General features: G+C 34.6%; 1 protein-coding gene across 2 annotated transcripts in view; it reads right to left on the bottom strand.

The window, feature by feature from the left end:
- Positions 1-8,549: 8,549 nt before the first annotated feature.
- The window catches only part of LOC131026903 (uncharacterized), a 96,021-nt gene continuing 81,419 nt past the window's right edge, over positions 8,550-23,151 (bottom strand). For both annotated transcript variants that reach the window (XM_057956915.2, XM_057956916.2), the window contains 9 exons: positions 20,838-21,029; positions 13,507-13,785; positions 12,520-13,179; positions 11,222-11,736; positions 11,016-11,076; positions 10,827-10,895; positions 10,190-10,481; positions 9,942-10,071; positions 8,550-9,232 (listed from right to left, as the gene is read on the bottom strand). In XM_057956915.2, the coding sequence (XP_057812898.2) occupies positions 10,389-10,481; positions 10,827-10,895; positions 11,016-11,076; positions 11,222-11,736; positions 12,520-13,179; positions 13,507-13,785; positions 20,838-21,029 (1,869 nt within the window). In that variant the 3' untranslated portion in view covers positions 8,550-9,232; positions 9,942-10,071; positions 10,190-10,388. The remainder of the gene's footprint in view (positions 9,233-9,941; positions 10,072-10,189; positions 10,482-10,826; positions 10,896-11,015; positions 11,077-11,221; positions 11,737-12,519; positions 13,180-13,506; positions 13,786-20,837; positions 21,030-23,151) is intronic.

Below are 23,151 nucleotides of genomic sequence, written 5' to 3'. Positions count from 1 at the left end.
TTGATACTGGCCCTAGTTCTCTTCGCAGTACCGCCCACTGGATTAGCATCACCACTTCCAGTCTAGATGGTTTCTTCTTCCAGGTCAAGATCCACGACCGGTTTAGGAGTGCAAGTATGATCAATGACCTTGGCGATGTTCTCCAGGTTTTTAATGACAGTAGAGAGGATACTTGGGATAACTCCCATCAGATTTTTCATCGCTTCATTTCCCTCTTCCAGTGATTTTACCTTATTCTCCATTTCCTGCTTCCAATTAATCTGATCTTTGTTTTCATCCTCCCTCTTTTCATCTATTTTAATCCCTTTCTTATCCAGGTTTTTCAGGGTCTCGTAGGTCAATCCATCGAAATCCATTCTGGCCTCAGAGAGCTTCTTGAGGTTATCCAGGATAAGCCCTTTACTAGCACTTTCCTTGTCCCCACTATCCCTATCCTCAGTCAGGTCCTTCTCAGAGTCTTTGTTCATTTCCTTCTCAGAATTCCCTCTAGTTTCCTCGTTATCCTTGGGTTCCACTTCTTCCATCAGATGGTTGTTGTCCTTACCAGGGTGATCGCTGAGGGTAGGGCTTTCTTGACCAGGCTCATTATTGTCACTTTCTTCCTCGTTACCCAGCTCCTCGTCTTTCTAGCTATCTTCACCGTTGGAGTCGTCCGTCTCCATTCCACTGCTTTCCTTGACAATGTCCTTTGTTTCCAACCCAGGGACGCTTTTCCTTTTTTTGCTAGAGGACGCCTTCTCCTTGCTAGTTTCTCCCTCTTCCATCTTTCTCTTGCCCGGAGAGGCGGAAATCCTCTTATTCTCCAGCAGGGTGAGGGTTTTGCAATGCTCATAGATGAGCAGCAGAAGCCCGGAGTGGAGAATCGGGCTGGAAGGGTTAGTCCTGTGTTTGTTGAGGGACCAAAAGAGGTAGTATGGCAAGGACACCTTTTTGTCGTGTCTGAAATGGTTTAAGAGCATGAAGTGGTAGGTGTGGGCCCTAGAAAAACGGCCTTCAACCGTGATGTACTCCATAATTGCATTCAGAACCTAGCCCCACAACTTCTTGATGTTTGCAGCTTCATAGTAGCTCCCAGTAGCCTTGCCAATTTTAGCTCTCTTTCTCTTTTCGCGAGAATAGGTTAACCGCGTTGTTGGAGACCTTAAGGTCTTGAAAGAAATTAAGCCCAGAGTGGGGCATTCCAGTCATAGTAGAAATGAGCCCAGCGTCCAACTTAAACTTAACTCCGTAAAGTTTAAAAGAGTCATTAGACCAGTTTTCGGAAATCTTGGAAACAGCTAAGTTAACCCTACCTTTGTCATAGTCCTCAAGTTTCTCCATGAAGCTGGTAAGAGAGCCCTTCTCCAATTTCGCCCAGACTTTAGGCATCGCTTTCCAAGTCGACATATTGTCTGGTTCTTCCCACCTTAGGTCTCCTCCCATCTTCGGATATGGGTTGTTTGCTCTGTTTCTCTACAAGTTATCACCTTCTTTTCCGATGTTGCTCAAGTTTTCGAACTGGGTAACCCACAAAGCGTGTGGCATATCATCAAGTCAATTGCATATCATCTCATAGTATTTTATACTCGTCTAGTTTAATTAACTCATATAGCATCATCTAGTCTTCAATTTGGAATACATAACATCTTAATCATCCAATCTTGCATCTTGCATCCTATCTTCGTCCATCATCTCATCTTAGCTAAGATTTTAGCACATCACTAAAATCCTATCTTAGCTAAGATCCTATCTTGCATCGATTTTGACCTTAACACATCACTAAAATCTCGTTCTCTAGGTTGTCATCTAAGAGATCAAGTGCTCTTCCAAGTGAGGGCCACCTTGAATCTTGAAGATCTTTAGAGATAGAGGACAATGAGGCGATTTTAGGAGTTTTAAATCCACTAACTTGTGTATGATTTCTAACTCTAATGCAATGCTTCATTAATGTGTTTGAAGTGTTTTTCTTCTTGCAAGTTGAAGACCACATTTTTGGCATACAGTATCTAATTAGAAGTGCAACCTTGAATTGTCAAATACTTGTATAGGGTATTCAATGATTTGAATTTTTGTCTAGTCTTGAGTTGTCATATCTCTTGCTTCTATAAAATGTAACCGAGATCCTATATTATAAGAACCTTCCTTCAACAATTTCTTCATCCTATGGGAGCTAATTATTACACTTGGTGGTTCTTGTATCCCCAAACGTTTAAACTTTTTTCATGTGTACTAAATTCCTGGATAAGTCTTGAATAGTGAAATATATTGCTCCTTATTGTTTAAGCCATTGCACACCAAAAACTACATTACACACCTAATAGGGTAGCAACCATATCTTAATCTAATTGATAATTTTCTATTCATAGTTCAATAAAATAGAATTTACCATCACAAGAGAGTTGTTTTCCATAGGCTATTATGACTTCAAAATTAGAGATTGGATACATAAAACAATTGAGATCACAAACTGGCCCTTTATAAATAAGTTGTGTGTGCTACCACTATCAACCAACACTTTAACATTTTTATTTTCAATATTACCGGCTATTTTTAAGTTCTTGTGGTGTATTTATTCCATTCAATGCATATAGGGAGATAGCAGTCCTTTCTTTTTCCTTAGAATCCTCATTCTTAAGTTTTATATTTAGTTCTATTACAAGTACTTCTTCAACCTCATTTGTTTTCTCACTACTAGAACACTTATGACTCCTTGACCCTTTGTTATCACAATTCAAACATATGATTTTGTCTCTTTCTCTATCTATTCTTAAGGAGAGAACTTACTAGTTTCTCTTAGGCTAAATAATTTGTCCATATTTTTGCATAGGATCGGTCACATTTTTATCAATTACTCTCACTGTTTTACTTTTGGTGGTGTTTTGTTTCTCAACATGTAATGCAAGTTGTAAAAATTTCCTAAAGATACAAGGTTCCAACAGACAAATATCATGTTGAATTTGGTCATTAAGTCCATTGATGTACAATCGTAGCCTTTGGGAAGGTGTCACCTTGGGAGCTCGAAGTCCAAATCTCAAATGCTCAACATTACATTCATCTATAGATCTTATTTGTTTTAAATTCTTAAGCTAGGTAAAATAGCTTCCAATGGATGTTTGTTCATAGAAGGTTGCTAATTCTTTAATAAATTCTTGCTAATTGAAAATTTGTCCTTGTCTATCGTTCATCTTCCATTTATAGCATTGGTAAAGTCCCGATTCTAAATATAGTAAAGCTATGTCGACCATGGAATTATTCAGTATATTGTGAAGTTTAAAAAATTTTGTTCTATGAATCATATCCATGAAATTATATTTCTACCATCAAATTTCTGAATGTTTATTCTTGGTAGGTATGATTCTTGATCTTAAAAAGGTTCTCTTAACCCCTAATTTGGTTTATTAGTATTGTACCCGCCTTGGTGTTTTCTTTGGGACTTTAATTCTAATAATAATTCCTCTGTAACCTTCTCTCAAATGACTCCTCCTCATTATGGATAGAAGGAAGTGACATCTCCTCCTCCTCCTCATTATGGATAGAAGGAAGTGACATCTCCTCCTCCTCCTCATGATGGATAGAAGTCAGTGACATCTCCTCCTAATTATGGATATAAGTAAGTTCCATCTCCTCATGATGGGATCATATCTAGATATATAAAATTATGGATAGATAGATAGAGGATTCAAAGATTTTATAAATGGGTCAAACTATTAGTCTTTAATGAAATGTACCATTGTTTCATGTCCTTGTGGAATTCTTTCCTCGATTTTAGGTGGTGGAAAATAAAATGAGTCATTATATTTTGTATTTGGAGAAAGGTGCTCTAATCCTAAATATGACATGGCTTTAATTATATTTTTATTTTAAGATTTATTAAGGCAAGAAAGTATTTTGTGTGAGAGAATTTGATGTTTTTGTTTGGACCAAAATTTGACCACTAAATTAAGAAAAAATACGAAGAACTAAGCCTATCTATTGTTTGATAAGCTTCCAAAAATTGTTGCTTATAGAAAAAATTAAATAAAAACAAAATATATCAATAACCTTCAAAAAAAATATCTTCAAAGTTTGAAATTTATTTTGAGAGCTTATCTAATATATACTTTAAAACCAAGAACAAATTAAATCCAAATTCATACTCGTTTGGAGCTTATGGTGGAAACACAAATGGTGGCTCAAATCGTAGCTCTAATATCACTTGTTATGATATTTCTTGAAATATAGTAGACCACTTCAAGAAGGTGATTCCCAATAATTAGATTATAATATATGAGTTCAATATTTGATTATATGATGCTATGGGATTTCTAATTCTTATTTATAGGCTCAACTATGTAGGGACAATACCCCTTCTTCCGAAATCAAATGGATTAGTGTATTAACTAATATTTATGTTAGGGTTAAAGCATGCCACAAGTGCTTATTCTTATTATACTTAGGAATATATAATATTAGGATCATCACACAATCTTGTTTTGGAGCATGTCCAGTGATGCATATTTGAATAGGTGCATGGCAAAGGAGAAATATAAATAGAAATCATTGATATATACATTTTGTTTTTTTTAAGAGAAATGGTATTTTTGCCAAATTGTATGTGTCCTCTAATCAATATTTTCTTTATTCTCAAAGATTGTAGTTCAAGTCTAAAGTCTTCTGTTATTTAAATTTTGTCTAAATAAGTTGTTTATAATGTAGATATCCTCTCTACTATATGAATATCTACATAATTGGCAAGAAATTTTAGAAGAGTATTAATTCATTTCTAAGACCATATTTGTCAATTGGTTATTACTCTTTATTAGTCTTTGTTGTAGCACATGTTAAACATGTTGATCAATAATATATGAGAGTGGTTGTTCATTGATTGATTATTAAATAATGCTCTCATGTGAAGTATTTTGACTACGTGTATTGTACTTGAGTAAAATAGTTGACTATTAAGATTTTTTGTGTGATTCCAATTCTCTATTTTCCTATGGTTCACTTTTAATTATTAGCCTTCTAGTTAAAAGTATAGTTGTCCATCTCTTTGGTTCTTGACTATGTCACCAATATATAAAATATTGGTCCTTTTATAAATTGGTTGTGCTTTAAAATGAACACATTTGTTGTTATTTTAAATTATACCTTTACCAATTTGAATAGGCTTTTTGATAATCATATTTGCCAAATATTAAGGTCTTGTCCTCATTCACTTATTTAATCATTTTATGTATCCTTTTTAGAAACACTTGGGTAGAAAAGAAATAGTTTCATATTAATCTTAATTTACATCTTTAGTTGCATTACAAGCTATAGCTAAGCAATATGATGATCTTGATTTTCATTCTCTTTAGTTGTCCTATTCAAGTATCTAAGAGGAAGACCTTAGTTGACTTTATATAACCAAAACATTGATGGTTTACTCTTTTCAATTGGTCCAAATTGCTAGTACCTTAATTATATCTCACTTCATCAATTTGAACCAACCTAAGTTCCTTGAGCCTAGACCTTGCAGTGCTTTCGCTGAAGTTACAAGGTACAATTTAAATCACAATTAGAATGTTATTTTCAATTTCAACCATAATTCAACTCTAATTTAAACAATTTTACCTCATAAATAGACCTTTAAAATATACATATATTAAATTGTTGAATACATAATAAACATTATAACTATTTATAATCATAACCACCTAACATTTCACTGAAGAAAAAAAAAATCTTATATTGTAGAAGGTTAATAATTTTCATCCAAACTAATATGTATAATATATGAATATAAAATAAATATTTTATTATTCTCATTGAAATACAATCATACATAAATGGATTGTGAGTATCATCTTAACCCTGACACTCTTTGAAATATGTACAAATGAATTTTAAAAAATCAAAAAAATGTTAGATGTTAGTGTATTGTCTTCACTATCATTATATTATATTGTAAAGCATGTTCAAAATAACATCCATCTTGTAGAGTTTAAAAATTGTTGCAGATAGTAAAAACACTCAAATCAAGACTGGTGGTAAATCTCGGTAAAACTAAAACTATAATTACAAAAAGTCTATACCCTATACTCTCCCTCAACTCTTCCTTGGACTTCAATAGTAGGAGCATGTTATTTCTTTCCTACAAATATGTCTGAAATGGAAGAAAAGTAAGTACATACATACACACAGACATACATATACACATATATACACACACACATACACACACACATAACACGAGTCATCCTCTACTTCTAACATCCTAATGATGGATCACAGAGTGTGCAAAAATATATCAATTGAATACAAAAAATTCAAGAAGTATAATGGATTGTGGATAATTGATATCTTCAAACAATAATATATCAAGTGAATCCAAAAAATTCAAGATATCTTCAAACAATGATCATGCCTGAAGCTAATCGATACTCATAAAATTGGTAAGGGGAGAAAAGATTTCTCTTTATCTTTAACCACATGCACCATCACAAGTCTTTTACAAAGTTGAACACTTCCTTGGTAAAAAAGATTTTTTCAACACCGAACAAAACAAACTACATTTATGAATGGTGTTACAATATTGAGTAAAGCATTAAGTAAACAAAATTTGTCAAGCTTATAGTGACTAAAATAACTTTTTTATAAATTTTCATATTTGTGGCAATAAATTATAAAGGAGATTGCGAGTGAATCGTAACTGGTAATTAGAATTGGAAATTATTATGTACATTTGGATGGAGGGCATACAGCAAATTATACATTAAGCACTTATTCAAAATTCCCTCTTCACAAATCTTAACATACGGTCTACTATTTTCATAATATTTGTCTTTGCATCTTCATCTTTTCCATTGTCCAAATACCCTCCTTGCATACCTTCCATTGTACCATGTGTATTATTGGAGACCGGGCATTTTCTTTCTGTCGTTTAGCCTTTGATCCTTTTCCCATGTATGTTGATATTTTCGGTTGTATAAAGCAAGCATTTGTGTCGACTGCTTTCCAATTACCCTTAGATAAATAAATTGTTAAAATAATGGTCAACTACCTCTCATTATTATTATTTCATTTTCTGGAAAGCTGTGCCCGATCTGTTTTCTAAATCTGTTTTCGAGTAATCCGACCTTGGTGCATGAATGTCACACTATCATTTGAAACAACCTTGGACACAGCGTCAAAGTGATATGTTTGCAACGTCTCATTAATTATTTGAATAGCTGGTCTATATTGCAAAAATTTCAAAGGTGTTTTATAATGCTTTTCCAACAAATTATTCTGTAGGGGTTCATAGTGCCTGCCTTCTCAGTTTAATTTATTTTACAAGAAATAAAAGATGTAACTGCAATTTTGGGTTGTCTTTCGTATGTTATTTTTCACATTCGAGTTGGCGGTCATTGATGATCTCCAGTTACATGAATCTCATTTATTATATCATAACCAAGGGTGAGAGTGTCAATATTGATGCTTTCAATTATTTACATAGTTCCACAGAGTTTTCTGACGGGGGACGCAAGGTCGTGGGGAGGGATATCAGAGATGGGGGACCAAGGGCCTAAATTTGGGGACAGCAAGAGGATGTTGAAGCGGCAATGGGGGAGTGGCACTGATATACAAATTGAGGTCGATTGAAATCTTCAAGGCAAAGTTGCATGGAAACAGATACAGATACAAATACGGATATAGTATCATACGGATACAGCCATTTTTTAAGAACCCCAATATGGATACAGCTGGATACTTCATTCATAAAAAACACACACATATTTAACACAATTTTCTAAGTTATTCGAGGAAACTTTCATTACTTCAAAAGCAATATAGACACAACTGCTACATAAATAAATATAAGTTAATTTAACATTTTACAATATGCAAAAATAGTAGAGTTGCATTGGAAGATAACCCAAAAAATGAGTCACTGAAATACAAAAACATTTCATTTGTCTTTCTCATTTGGTTTAGGTTTTGTTTAAAAATGCATAAATGAAGTTTTTTAAAATTAAATTTAGGAAGATTTATGTCAATTTTTTAAAAAAATCAAATCACATAGTATCTATCATGGTTTTTTGGACACACGTGAGGGTACAGTATTTGACGTGTATCCGGGCTGTATCGGATACTTATCCGTTTCAGATACTAGAACGGATACAGGGATACGTGGATACGCATGCCCAAGGTGGGACAAAGAAGTTTCCAGCTACTCTGCTTCAAGGCAAAATCTGCAATATAACATCTCTGAAAGTGCCCCATGAAAGGCAAACTAATTTTCACAAAGTTAAAGATTGCAATCAGTATATAATGGCATGTGCCATACAGCAAGCGACCTAGTGGCACCCCCGGCGGAGGTGGCTGAGGTGGTGGTGCAGTGGGGGGATGTTTGCCCCAAGTCCCCAAGTCTCAGAAACATCCCATACAGGAGACACGGAATTTTTTGGGGGGAACACATTCCCATGGAACACTGATTAATTTTAATTTATTTTTATGTAAAAATGCATGTATGGATCAAACGTCATTAAATTTTGCAAATAATCTACAGTAGTGTCTAACATCAATGCTAAAAGGAAAATTTATCAGTAATGCACTATGGTAAAATATAGTAACATAAAATAATGTAACAAACCTTCATAAAATGAATTCAAAAACCTTTGCTTGTCATCTGTGCATCATACATACAGAATGAAATCAATATAAGAGAATGTCCACACTAAAAAAATAGGCAAGAAATAAAATTACAGAGATAAGATGCCAAAATCATATGCCTGTGCTCCTGAGCCTTATTACATAGGCATAAGATATTGCAGGAGCAACTCGAGCAGGATTATTGTTTTTCTTTAAAAAATGGTGAAATAAATCAACTGTACAATATTGCAAAAATGAGACCCACCGCAAATAGATATTTGTACAACTCTCCAGTATGATAAATGATGGCATCGGGAACACTGAACTGGTACACTTTGACTCATACTGCATTAGAAAATTTGTATAAACACAATTAACTATTATCACAACCTACTTATGTCATTGAACCAACCAGCCATTTGAACTTATTTAAGCTGGAAAATTGCATTGCAGAGCTATCTACCACAAAGAGATGGTATCAAACCATGACAATCACTTCCTTTATTATGTGGAACTTTATTCTGCCAGTTACAATCAAAGGTCGATTTCCCTCAATAATCTGTTCACTAGATTCTCGTCCATTCTGCCTCTACTGGAATTGTGTACAAATCACAAACATGTTATTCCAACATACTGTGGTGCCAAGCCACTGAGAACACACCTATTACAAAGAGCAAAACTTAATTAAACATTTTAAAAATTGAAAAAATGGTATATGCTCTCAAAACCAAAGTATAGGTGATGACAATGCTAAGACCAGTCTCTGCTTATGAAAACTGGTTCATGATGTGTTCTCAAGCAAGCAGGAAATACTCTTAATATAACTTAATGAAAGTGAATTTCCTTGGAAGTCAATTTCAGAATCGTATGTGGGGAGAAAATGAACAATTTTTTTTGTTCACATTTGCGCAAACAAAATCCAATTGACAAAAAAACATGTCTGCCTGCATATGTTCTTGCATTTATCATTTATTACTACGAAAGATAAACATAGGCCAGGACCAAAAACCTTGCAACGTGGGGATGATCCCACACTGCAGCGGTTAGCTGCAAGCCTCCTACATGGGAGGTCTTAGGTTCAAACTCAAAGCATTGTTCAAAAAATAAAATAAAACCTTGCAACATAACCCATTACATCCCTCCATTGTCAACTTTCTTACACAGCAAAAAAGCCATAGTACATTTACTATCCATATATTGTGTGGGTATAAATATCTAATACACAAAATGGAAATAAAAAAATTGAACGGCTGCAAACGGCCAAAAGTGGTTATAGTTTTCTAGAACTCTAATCATCCCAATCCAATGCAGTAAGAATTTACATGTAATCGAGTAAATATTAGACAAAGTAACTCAAAGGTAGAAAATACCTGCAGAATGAAACTGTGCAACTTCTTGTATAGCTTCAATGATGTTTCAAAGATAGATCAATAAATTAACTCAAACCGATCCAATTGCTTTTCCTTTAAGTGTTAATCTTCAAACACAATAATTCTGTGCCTGAAAGATAACAACCGATTAGGAGCTTTGATGTCTGAACCAACATTGCTGAACAAACTGCTAAAAAATGAATGAACCGCATAGACAATATCCTCAGAAAAAAAATTGCTTAGAGTACCTTGATATGTGCAACTTTATTGTTATTTGGCCCTGTAAATGGTTATTTTCTGCTGGAATGCTCTTCACCAATTTGGCAAGCTCTATAGTCAACTGGTAGATTCTATTGTATAATCATAAAAGATACCAGCTCAAACTAATTTAGTTTCCCTCGTGACTAAAAAGGGCCAGGATGCCTGATTGGAAACAGTTTAACTTTCCTAAAATGACAGTTGGCTGCCTAAATCACTTGATAATTGAAGTATACCGCGCATCTGAAGATATGGATTCTCTAATAATTTCTCATTGTTGCTCTGATGGTGCAAGAAGAAACAAATAAGAATTACTTTATTGCAAAACAAGGTATCTAAATGAACATAAAACACTTTAACAAAGAATGAAAACAGATCTTGTAGGACGATCATCCACAAATTAACATTTCAACCAGCAATTTACATACCAAAAATGACTAAAAAAATAAGTTCTCAGAATACTATATATTAGAGAGAGAGAGAGAGAGAGAGAGAGAGAGAGAGAGATTCCAATGGCTCCATCAGTTTATAAGGATGTAAATTTGAATGGATTCTTCAGAACATAAAATTATTACAGTAGTCTGCAATATTTTTTTCAAAGATTTCAAGTCAAATTCCAAAACGAACCTGTTGAGCTTTAAAGACAATATCATGAAGCTTAGACTGATACTTTTCAGGCTCTTCAGTCATCATTCTCTGCAGAAAATATTGCAGATCAAATAGCCGGTATAAAACTCCAAGTGGAAGCACAGTTTGTGCAATAAATTGGACTTAAATCTCAATGCAATATGATACAATAAGTGACAGAGATCTTACCTTCAAGAGAAATGCAGAAGTGTAATATGCAACCCTTGCATCCGTATCATCTAATAAAGACCTGTAAAATGGATAAGGCAAATTGAGCAGAGAATTTCATAAAAAGTAGAAACGTGCAATTAGATGGTTCAACAAATCTATCCTCAAACAAGCTTTTTAAACACTGAAGGCACACTTTTAGTGGCCTATAAAGTAGCAAGTATTACCTGAAAAACTCTTCACCTCCCACTTCTTGAAATGCAGTTTGATCTGTAGTACATTTACCAATTAGTAGCAATAAAAGTGCTCCCCTTATGTCAGAAGCACCACCAGGAATATTTCCTCTTCCCTTGCTACCAACAGCAATGCCTAGAGCAATATCATCTGTGGCAGCCCCAGCCAATTGAATAAGTGGCCAATACAAAAGAGCTGTAGGAATGCAAGCTACCAGTTGCCTGGGAGCTGCAGCATAGCCTCTCAACAACAGTGCTGCCATTGATGTTGATTTGTAACCATACTGCAAAAAACCAGATCCAGATCTGTTTAAATGTCTACCATCTCCAAAATTCCTTTCCCCTTGGTCTGTCCTGAACAAGAGGTTATCAGACTTATCATACACGTCACTGCTATTGGTGAGACTACCAAATGTGGTGTTATCTCTAATATATGCATTATTCTGAATAGACGGCACCATTGATGGATATATTCTCAAACAGAGTTGTGAAAAAAGCAGATCACACATCTGTCAAAAAAACCAAAATTAAACTGAGATTAATTTTGCTCAGACCTTCATATGAATGGATTAAAATATCACAGCAGCATCAGTGGCAAAAGCTTCTCTCCTTAGGTAACTATGCATGAAATTCCTTATTTCATTCAAAATATTACCAAATATTCCATTGGAAAAAACATAACTTCTGGACTAGTACTTTGTGAAATTTTAAAGAGCATAAAGAGCTGATGAAAGTTAAGTGTAGAAGCTCAATCTGACTGTTGACATGATCCAATGGGGACCAGATAATCACACTACACAGCAATGCAAATTAATAATATGGCATGAACAGCTTGCTAACGAGGACATATGACATAACCAGAAAAGCACTCTGAAGCAACCGATGAAAAGAAGCAAATTGGAGAAATCAAAATAGAACATACTACAATTTTTGAAAGAATACAAGTTTAGAGACAGTTTAGAAACACCACACTTTATCACAAGAAGCAGCTTATATAGCTATCATCACACTCAACATGATAGAACAAGAACATGATAGAACAAGAAAGAACCAAGGCAAAGCATATGACAATTTGAGAGTTGAGATATTGAATGTGGATGTTAAACTTCAGTGGCACGACTAAGACCTACTTAAAACAGAATCATTTATAAGACTAGAGAACATTATCAACTGTTGATGTACATTTTTCCCTGCTGGATCTCAATAAATTTTAATCCACTACTCAGTTTGTAAATCTTTTTAGCTAAAAGCCTAAAACATTTAATTATAAAAGCATAAAGATATTTGTATACCTTCAAAATCATGATTCTGTCAGTCTCATTTGCAAGAAATATTTGTGACAATGCTGCATTCATCAAACCAATAACTGCATTTGCTTTGTCTTCTGCATATAAACCATTAGTACCAACCTGCCTATATTCCCTCCCATCTGCTTCACCATGAGCTCTGTTTTCATCCAACACTGACAACTGACATCGAAGAAGAAGCCTTTCTAAAATTAAAATAAATCCCCATCTTATGTAGTTATACTTTGACTTCAAAAGTCCAGATAGTAATCGAAGAGATGAAGAGACATGAGATAAGCTTTGCTCCTCAAAATGATCTGAATCAGATCTCTCAGAGACTCCAAAAAGTCCAAATTGCTGTTGCAAATTTTGAACTTTCATCCTATTGCTCTCTCTAACTATTTCTGCAAATAGAAGTTCAACAAGCCAAAAGTAACCATTTTGACGATAAATAGCTCTTGAAGAATGCAAAAGATAATCCAGTGTGGTCCAAGCCCGAGAAACACTAACTGAATCCTCTATTGTATTCTGTTCTTTAGGACCCTCCTGAATGTGGATAAGAGACTCATTCACCATTGTAATCTGGAGCATCTCAGAAAACTCATCATCTAAATGGGCATAATATGATACAACGGAATCCAGTGATTCCACTATATCCTCCAACAACTGCAAAAATTTAAGTTTGTTATTCAAGGGGAGACAACAATAAACCAATTAAAGCAGACAAAAGGTAAAGCTGTTTGTTTATGAATTACAAAACAGGATTACTAATGTTTATCTCGAGTTTTGTACATGGTAATTCAATGAGTTTTCTTTCAAATCCAACCATCTGAACTTCATGGAAACTGATTGGCTTGGAACTTAGTAATGGTTTGAATTTTTAAGGCTATACATTTTTTTTCCCATGATAAACATTATCCTACTAATTCAACTTCAATAAAGAATTTCTCTTAAATACTTTTGCCTTTGAATGATTACAAGAAAAAAACACACCTCGGTATTAAGATGGCCACTAGTGACATCACGTGACATAGATTTAACAATTGACTTTTTCAACTCCTCCCCAACACCGTGCAATCCCAGTTTAAGTGCCACAGCAAAGGCCTCTGGTGCATCTGCAAGCGCAAGGACTGTTGCAATAGCTTGAATCTCATCATCAACAGGCATAGACTTTCCAGTAGTTAACCACTTGCTCTTGGGCTGATGCAAAACATAGCCAAAAAGGACACCAAATAGGTTGTTTTTTGCTTCCACAGCATTTGCTCTTGCATACTGCATGGAAAACAAGACATTTTATAGTTGTTGACCTATATGAAAAATAAAGTTAACATGAAAACTAAAAAATTAGTATGGAAAAAAGCCTCTGATGTCTGACCTGATATTAATAGGAAAGAAAAATGAAAATTCATAAGGAAGCAGTTGAATCTTTAAGTTTCACATTCATTTTAGAAAGAAAGAAATTATATTAATGTCTCCCTACTACCAAAGTAGGGCAAGTGGACTCAAAAGTATAAACAGTTATCAGAGAAATATGTGGGTATAAGGACATTGTAAGAAATAAGATCACACAAGTATGCTTAAAACAAACAAACAACTGCAATAGATGACCATTCACTAGGGCAAGCCAATTATTAGATAGTGAATATAACTAACAAATAATAGATAGTATCATGATAACCATCCACATAAATGAATACTATTGACTGTCCTACAGGCTACTTATGATTGGTTTTCTTATGAAGGAAACGCCATTGAAATAGAGAGACACATCTGTGGGGACTTGACGCATGACTCAAATACCAGAGTTGAGTACAGAGATGTCTCCCAATACCAAGACACTTTAGACTTTATCTCCCATGCAGTCTAGTGACTTGAATGGTAGTACCCTATTAAAAAAAAAGAATATTTAAAAATAAAACAACAGCAAACCAAAGTGGCCCCCATCACTACTGCTCAACCCTAATCTACTAAACCTATGCCACAACCACATTTTTTTTTCCTGAATTTATATATAATTTACATAATTTTTTAATTTTTCGCATGTCCCAGTATCACCATCTCCTGAATTATAGTTTTTAACTTCAGTGCATGGATGGTATAATCAATTCAGACCTTGTTTTTTGTGAGCCTTTTGGATTGGCTATACATGATGATGAGATTGTATGAATTTCAGTCATTGGTCAATGAAAATGGTTAGTGGAAGCATATACCTCATCGATTATCTTTACAAGGCCATAGATAGGGCCAAGGAGGACATAATATTGAAACTATAGAATGATATGGGAAAGTACATGCCAAATATGAGAGATAAATTAATAATAAACTATGTTCCATGGCGTTTCGGGGATGGCAGTCCAAGGGTTTTTGGGGGGGATGAAGGGGGGGCAGCATATATGGATAGATAGATAGATAGGTAGGTACGTAGATCAATAGATAGATAAGAGTATAAGAGACTCATTTTCTATTAGTCAATGAATGATGTCTACAGAAGCCTTCATGCCAACCACATTCCCAAAAAAAAATGTTTATTTGTACTTCTCATACAATACCACACTATACTAAACTATAGCAAATACACCTTAATACCATATCAAGAATTTTGAAGTTTGTAACTTTTTTGAACAATGAAATCAGAAATCCAAATCATTGCTGTTAGTGTTACATAACTTCTATCATCAACTACGAATTTGAATCATGATATATTTATGCTGTTATACTATTGTCAATTATGTCAGTGCTGTCGATATTAATTTTATTGCTGTTCAAAATTCAAATGCTGTCATGATATACTTATTGCTGCTGTTATAAGTGCTGTCATGTTATACTGCTGTTATAATGCTGCCATGATATATTTAACGGTCTTCTCTTAATTGTTATGAACTATTTTTTTTTAAACAATAAAAAATCTCTGTTACCTGGTTCTTGTCTTGACACCCAGAATCAGAGCTGTGTGCAGTAAAGGTCCCAATGCGGTTCGGGTTCGCACCTGGGTTCGTCCCAAGCACCCAAGTTCCCTTTGGGTGCCTCCACGTCAAACAATTTGCTGACTCAGCGCTCATTATCATCTGCTACGGGTTCGGGAAATCGTCGGAAATGGCTTCTGATCTTTGTGAGTTTCCTACAATGAAATCGCCAGAAATGTTTCGAGTTGGGGAAATGGCAAGCAACAATGAATCAAAGGGTAAAGTTCAATGTTTAGTATATATATTTCTTAACAATTCATAGAATACATTAATGCTCAAATGTAATCATGTTTAGTATATGGGCAAATTTCATAATGTTAAGTAAAATATGTTTTTTATTTATTAATTAATTTTAATTTTTTAATAATTCATATATATAATATTATTATATCCGTAAATAATCTATTATAATATATTATATAATATAATATATATTTATATAATTATTATATATATTATTATACAATTATATAATAATATTATAATATATATTTTACATTATATATGTATGGACATACCAAAACCCAAGGAAAAAAAATGTCGTACCCACGAATCTATATCCGTACCCATACCTGAATCGGCAACTTAGTGAAAAATTGCTTTGCAGGGGACACCCAACCGTCCTCGGGGCAGTTAGGGGATGTCCCCAATTGCCTTGGGGATGGCTAGGCATCCCCTGCATGTTTCCTATCGTCTCCAATTTTGGGACACTTTCCAAGACATTTCTTGATTTTCTTATATTGGGGTGGTGTAATGTCCCTTTTTCAAATGCCCTAGTTTTTGCCCTTAAATCACTATTCCAAGTAAGAAATGAAATAGAGATATCATTTACCAATTAAATTCTAGTCGAGACCTCTCAGTCATGTTAGTTATTAAATTGATCTTTCCTACTAGGGTTGGGAACATTATCTTAATCTTGATTGTAAATTACATAATGTGCATGTGGATTCCCTTAAGGCTTTTCCCAACAACCCATCACATTATGAAGCACCATGGGAGATCATATCCATCAAGCCCAGGAGCATGGAATGACACTCACCATTCGGCCTCCTAGCCTCACTCGGGGTTACTCTACTCGAATGGACCCTTATGCTACTTGCAGATGAAAGCTTTAAACGCATGCACGCAGATATATATATATATATACTGAGCATTATTATATGATTAGTGAATCATGACAAGATTATGTACCATCACACCCAGCACTTTGATTAACAAAGTCTGCTGACCACTTTCGATATCTCTGCAATTAGATCTGTCTTTTATATTTGATTGTTTTTCTATTTCTCTTCATTTTTCCCATCCCCTAATTCCCAAGAATTTGACCTCTTTATATCTTATTATTTAGGAGGTCAAAACCTTTCATAATTTCTGCCCCTTTGAAATAGTTGCAACCATTCATAGTTAATTGCTGGCCTTGATCCTTTATTCCTTAAGTAATCACTGCCAATCCTTCTTAATTTAATTTTATTTAAATACTTTTATAGATCACTGGCCATGGTATTATTAATCGTGTAAAGGATAACAATAAACCTCAGTCGGCCACTTAGCTTTAGTTGGCCCTCTTTCCAACAATAATTATTATTATTATTTCTTTCCAATCCTAGTCAGCTCCTTTGAAATGTCCTTAATCCCATTTCCCAGGCTTAATTATAAGTTCGGTCCTTATATATTATAATTCCTTCCAATCAGTCAGCTTTCTGAGAGTAAAACACTTGTTATTTCCTTGAATTTGGTGGCCTGTCAGTAGTTTCTAGCGCCTAGGTTTAATATTGAAAGATGCTTTGACTTTATGTGCTGGAAGAAACTATGATCTGTTGTATTCATCTGCAGGGGCATCACAGGAGGGATGGCTAGGGGACATCCCTAACATCCCCCGTCCCTGAAACTCCTCAAGGGACAGGGACGGGGGTTTGAGGGGTGGGGACGCGTCCCTGTGTAATATAGAATAAATGCAAGGTGGATTGGACAAATGAATTATTACTTCCGTACCATTAGATACTATTTAAATCTATCATTCTTTTACAACAAAAGATTCCAAGGCAGCGGAGACAAGACAAAGGACCTATTCAAATATATTGCATACCTCATGCAATAAAGGACTGATTAGCCATAGCAAAGTTACCAATGTTCTACAAGAGGGATTTTTTTTTCCAATATACATGCTTTCAATTCAAGGTAAACTTTAAAACAAAGTATTGAATTTCAAATCAATGGTTTGCCATAAGCTTTGACTTTTTCATTTATTAAAGTTAAAAATCTCTATGAATAAATGTAAAGAAAATATATTGTGGATTATAACTTAGTCTAGAAACAGGAAAAATGAGGTCGAGCAGAAAAGCAGATGGGAAGCTTCTGAAGTTTGTGGTTTGAATGGAAGAAATGCTGATTCAGCATCTGGTAGCCATGGAAGAGCTGTCCAAGACTTGTATGAAGAAGAAAAGAATGCCTCCAATGACAAGGATGATAATGTTCCTATTGGACACCTGCTTTCTGGTGTTTCATCTTCTTTTGGCAGCTGGTAGCATTTGGAAAGTTGGCCTCTACAAGCAGTGCTCGTCACGGAGTTCCATTTTATCTCTGGTTTGGCAACTATAGTATCGTATCCATAACTCTGCAATTATTTCAAACTGGAATTCAATGTACACACTACTGAAAACTGTAGTCTAGTGTTCTCATTGCTCATATCAATTCTACACTTTCTCATTCCTTGTGCTTGTCAATGATATAGCCAAAAGAGTACATAACAGAACATAGATTGAAAATAATTGCAGCCTCATAGCCAATTTATAAGTACTTAAAATTTCAAACTGCTTTGCGAACATTATCAGGAAGTGAGAAATTCTGAAACTCAATAACACCTCTGTAAAACAAAAACTTTTACAGACTAATCCAGAGGGTTGTGGTCTGAGCGTAAGGCACTGCACTTGTTGCTACAATGACCTAAATTCCAACCTCAAAGGGTAGCCCCCTCCTCCAAAGGTTCAATCTTCTTATCCTTGACTAGATTCCAGATGTAGAATAATTTGGTAAGTTCTTCATCTTGGATTACAGGCAACTTTGCCTCAAGTAGAAAACAGGGAAGTGTTGGCCACTTCTTGGATTATGTCTACCCTGAAAAGTCAAGCATATAGGAAGATTGTCCACTGAGGCATCATAAAACATCACATTTAAGGTCATAGATGTGTGGCATGCTTCTAATCCTTATCTTAATATATAAGCCCTTGCTTTAATGTAAAGAGATATCCATAATATTGGCAAAACCAGGTCGGCCCTCTACATTTACAAGTGATGAGAAAAGAGGATGTGAGAAAATTACAAACCGTGCCAATTTCCAACTCTAGATTATGTTTCTGCGTTTTTTAGTTCAAATTTGCAACTTAAGATAATATCAGAGCTGTGTAACATAAGTTAATTATATTTCAAGGAGGATCTAAGAAATACAAATCTCCAAGGGTTGGTTTTAGGACCCTCACATTGCAAAGATTTGGTTAACGAAATTAAAATTGCTATTGCTTGAGGAAAAGCAATCTTGGGAAGGGGGGGCATGCCCCCCGCCAAACTAAGAGCAGAGCACAAGCAGTACTTATAAATTAAAAATTCCTATGCATTTAAAGAATAGGACCAACCAAAATAAGATGTCAGTGGTTACGTAAGAAATATTTGCATAGCAACCCTTTGCTTGAATGAGCCAACTGAGGTTTAATCAAAAGGGAGGCCAGCTTAGCTTAATTAAGATTATTAATGGGATGTATGCTAGGCAGCAATTCCATTAAATAAGCAAAGATAATTTAAATTAAATAGCACAGCAGGGTAGCGTTTATTTATGAGGGGTTGCATCCCTAACAAGGGCTATGGACTTAATGAAAAGGTATGACTTCTCCTCACTTCAAAATATTAAAGGAAGGACAAAATCAATTAGACAATCATCCATGAAGATCAATAGAATGAAATAAAATAAGCATTTGATCTATAATCAGAAAATAAGGCAAATAAGAGCAGAATCTTATCTAATACTATCAGCCTGAAATTAGTAAGTTTATGTGTGCAAATGTGATATGAGTATATGAATGCAATATTGATATTTTGCTGAAATATATAGGCATAATCAATGAAAAACGGATCTGACTTGAATAATAAGGCAGTAAGAATTTGAATTATAAGGCAGTAAGAATTTGAATTATAAGGCAGTAAGAGTTTTAATTATAAGGTAGTAAGATATAGCAGACTATTATATTTCTTAAGTGAATGTCACGTGTTTGAATCTAATATTTATTAATTTGTGAATCTGGTAAGGAACAAAATTAATTAACTTGCCAATCCATCAAGAATCTTAGGATTAGAAATTATTCATTTGATTTTCCTACAAGCAATCATATCTAGGATTAGTGAGGAAACGGGGTAGGGAGATGCAGCAGTACCAGCTCCCTCAATGAAGTAGCCCACCCCAAGTTGTTTTGCTTGTGGGCCAAGGGATCGAATTGAGTTGGATGGTTGTTCCACACTCTTGGACATAGTTGTGGGGGGCAGTCTCCAGGTGTCCTACTGTGCTTTCCCATCCAATTCCTAATATGATTAGCTGTTGGGAATATGCTATGAAAGGGATCCAATGCATTTAGGATAATTTGTTTTCAAAAGGGATTATTTCTGATCATAATGCTTGATGTTAGTTAATTATAATATTCTCTAAGTTTACTTGCCATTATGAAATTTATTTATAGAATACTCTTTGCAAATAAGTTGTATTGTTGGAATTGTTATATTTTGGGCAAAACTCAGGTATATCCCAATAGGAGACATTACACCTTACCTCTCTACATAACTATGTTAAAAGTGGACAAGCACACGGCCACCATTAGACTTGTCTCTTTAAGTATAGTAAGAGAAGAAAACCTATGGAAACCAATTCCAATGGTGCTAGTTCATCAATAACAAATGGAAAAAAATTATTGCTTTTTCCTTTGAGGGTTAGTTCTACTAGATCATGCCTTCACAAAACTACTAAGTTTGTCCAGAAATTGAGTTGAATATCAATGCTTGGCTTAGCCAAGTAGTTTATGAATCTGTATTTGGAATTCTCAAAATGGCAAATAAGTTAATAACACAAAACTAAGATCAAAACAATAAAAACATCGGAACAATCTAACAAGATACAATGCTACTCTTCCAGTTATTTTGGGGCACAACTTAAACATCTTTTTCTTTCAAATAATTTTGCTCTAATTCTAAAGCATTCTCCTTTCTAGCAATCTAAAACTTGAACAAGTTGAATAATACAGGAAAATAGAGGAAACAAGGGAGAATATAAAATGAATAAAAATATTAAATTTAATGCAACGGAAGGCTGATTCACATACAAACCTCTTCACAAATAAATTCAATTCCCCCAATAAGTTCTATCTGTTGAATGTCCAAACCAATAGCACCTGGACTAGGCTTCTCTTCTCCATCACAAATATTGTAGAGCAAATTTGATAACAAACGGATAAGTCCGCAGTGAAGCTCTTCTGCCCAGGAATTCTCCCTACTAATCTCCAAGAGAGCCTTTAACACCTATATCATGGCATACAATGAATTAGAAAATATTTGTTAAGTGCCTTCAAGAATGTACCAAAATTCAAAGCACTCTGTTTATCAACCAGAAGCAAATTCTGTGAGCACAAATACTCAGCATGTTCATGCACTCGGTGCATGTTCATGCATGGTAAATGGAACTTTCATATCATGTCAGTCTGTCTATTCTTATTGTGGCAGGCACCACAAATATCATTAATAATAGAATACTATAGCGGTAGCCACCTTTTATCAATTATACATAGTGATGTATTAGCTGATATAGGGGTTGTTATATAATTTCCTATGATTGAGAACATTAGCCTATGCAGTTTAAACATTAGCCTATGCAGTTTAACCAGTCGTCTTGAAGTCTACCTCAAATATATACTGTACACTGTCCTACTGAGTTTCTTTCATTTAGATATATACATTAACATCTTCAGAAATTATGCATCTTTGTTACCTGGAAGGACTACCTTTACATGTCTTTTTTGAAGACAAGGATAACAAAACAAAATTTCAGATTTTAGTATCATTCCTGTGCATACTACTTGTACAACAGTATGCTTGCATGTAAATTGCAGAATAGCTGATATTCTTGATAAATTATTTTTGGTTCCATTGGTTTCGGGCTTGGAAATTGAAATAGATTAGTGTACTAATATATAGAAGATGTGTTGATAGCTAATATTATAAGTTTATAACCCTAAAGCATCAGACTAACCCCAATACATCAGCATCTTTGATGACCAATTAGCGATTGTGGATAAAACCAACAACATAATCCTTGTCTAATAATCAGAGGAAAATTTATTTATTTGATCAAATATTAGAAATAGGAAATAGTACACTGCAGTGACACATGACTACAAAAAAAATAGAATTTCTGGCATGTAAGTTTTTTCAGTGTAAAGAGAAATGGAATTTTGCACAAGGAGAGCTAGAGAAATTAATTCGAAGGAAATATATGGTGTAAGGAACAACCAAGTATATCACATCATCCAATGTCACGTTTTCAGAGCAACCAAAAAGAAAATCTAAAGAATCCACACATTACAAATAACCGAGAAAGATGACGAAAGAAGGAAAAGACTGCAGTTCAAACACAAATCAGAAAGATCAATTTCTTACGCTGTTAACACTACAACATTAAGGTTTGTGTTAAGTGTGAATCATACTGAAAAAAAGGTCATATTGGTGTTCATTGACCATTTTTTGAGCCAAATTATATTACAGTTACTTGTTAGTAAAGTCAATTTGGTAGATGGTAGACCAATTGCTGAACTTACAAACAAATATATGTGGTAGTAATGTATCGATAACTCCAATAATAATGGTCATTCAATTATTCACTCACCCCCATTGATGTCTTATTCTTAATGTACTAACCTGCTTCTTGGGCTCCATCGTATTTGTTTTCTTCCTAAGTTACCGGTTCTTTGGGTTTTGGCTTGGGTCCGGGTCCTGGTTCGTGCCCGGTCCTGGTTTGGCCCGAGTTCGACCTGGGTTCCACCCGAGTCCTTCCCAGGTGGCCGGGTTCCCTGTGGGTCCTGCGAAGGACCGGGTTCCCTGTGACCTGGCCACCTGGGAAGGACCCGGGTGGAACCCAGGTCGAACCCAGGAGGACCCGGGTGAACCCAAGCCCGTGGGTTCCCAAAAACGAGGCCCACGGGTCAAAAAACAATAAAAACCAATAAAAAAGTACTTTAAAAAATAGTTAATTAATAATTAAACCCTAATTCGCCCCTTTATGATGCATTTCATGCATCAAAACATTCATTCAACTCATTCTATTTGCATTTTTGAAGATTTTTTCTCTAAAGCCGGGTTTCTTAGTTTTTGCATTTTTCTTCGAAGGTAGAGACTATGAAGATGTGAGACACGCATAAAGGGCATAGGAATCACTGGAGAAGGAAGATTTAGCCATCAAAGGTGAGTGAATCTAAATTTTTTACAAGTTTTCAAGAATTTTTTTAAGTTTTTTTCAATTTTTTTAATTTTTTTTTTAAGTTTTTCTAAAAAATTTTAAATAAGTTTTGTATATTTTTTATACTTTGTATGCATAGTATGGGGTTATAATGCCGAAATTTTATCAATTTTTTTCAATAATGTTGTGTTT

This window comes from Cryptomeria japonica, chromosome 1 (assembly GCF_030272615.1).
Source record: "Cryptomeria japonica chromosome 1, Sugi_1.0, whole genome shotgun sequence".
Taxonomy (NCBI): Eukaryota; Viridiplantae; Streptophyta; class Pinopsida; order Cupressales; family Cupressaceae; genus Cryptomeria; species Cryptomeria japonica.
The sequence above is the reverse complement of the archived record's forward strand: the minus strand, read 5'-3'. Positions and strand labels throughout refer to the sequence as shown.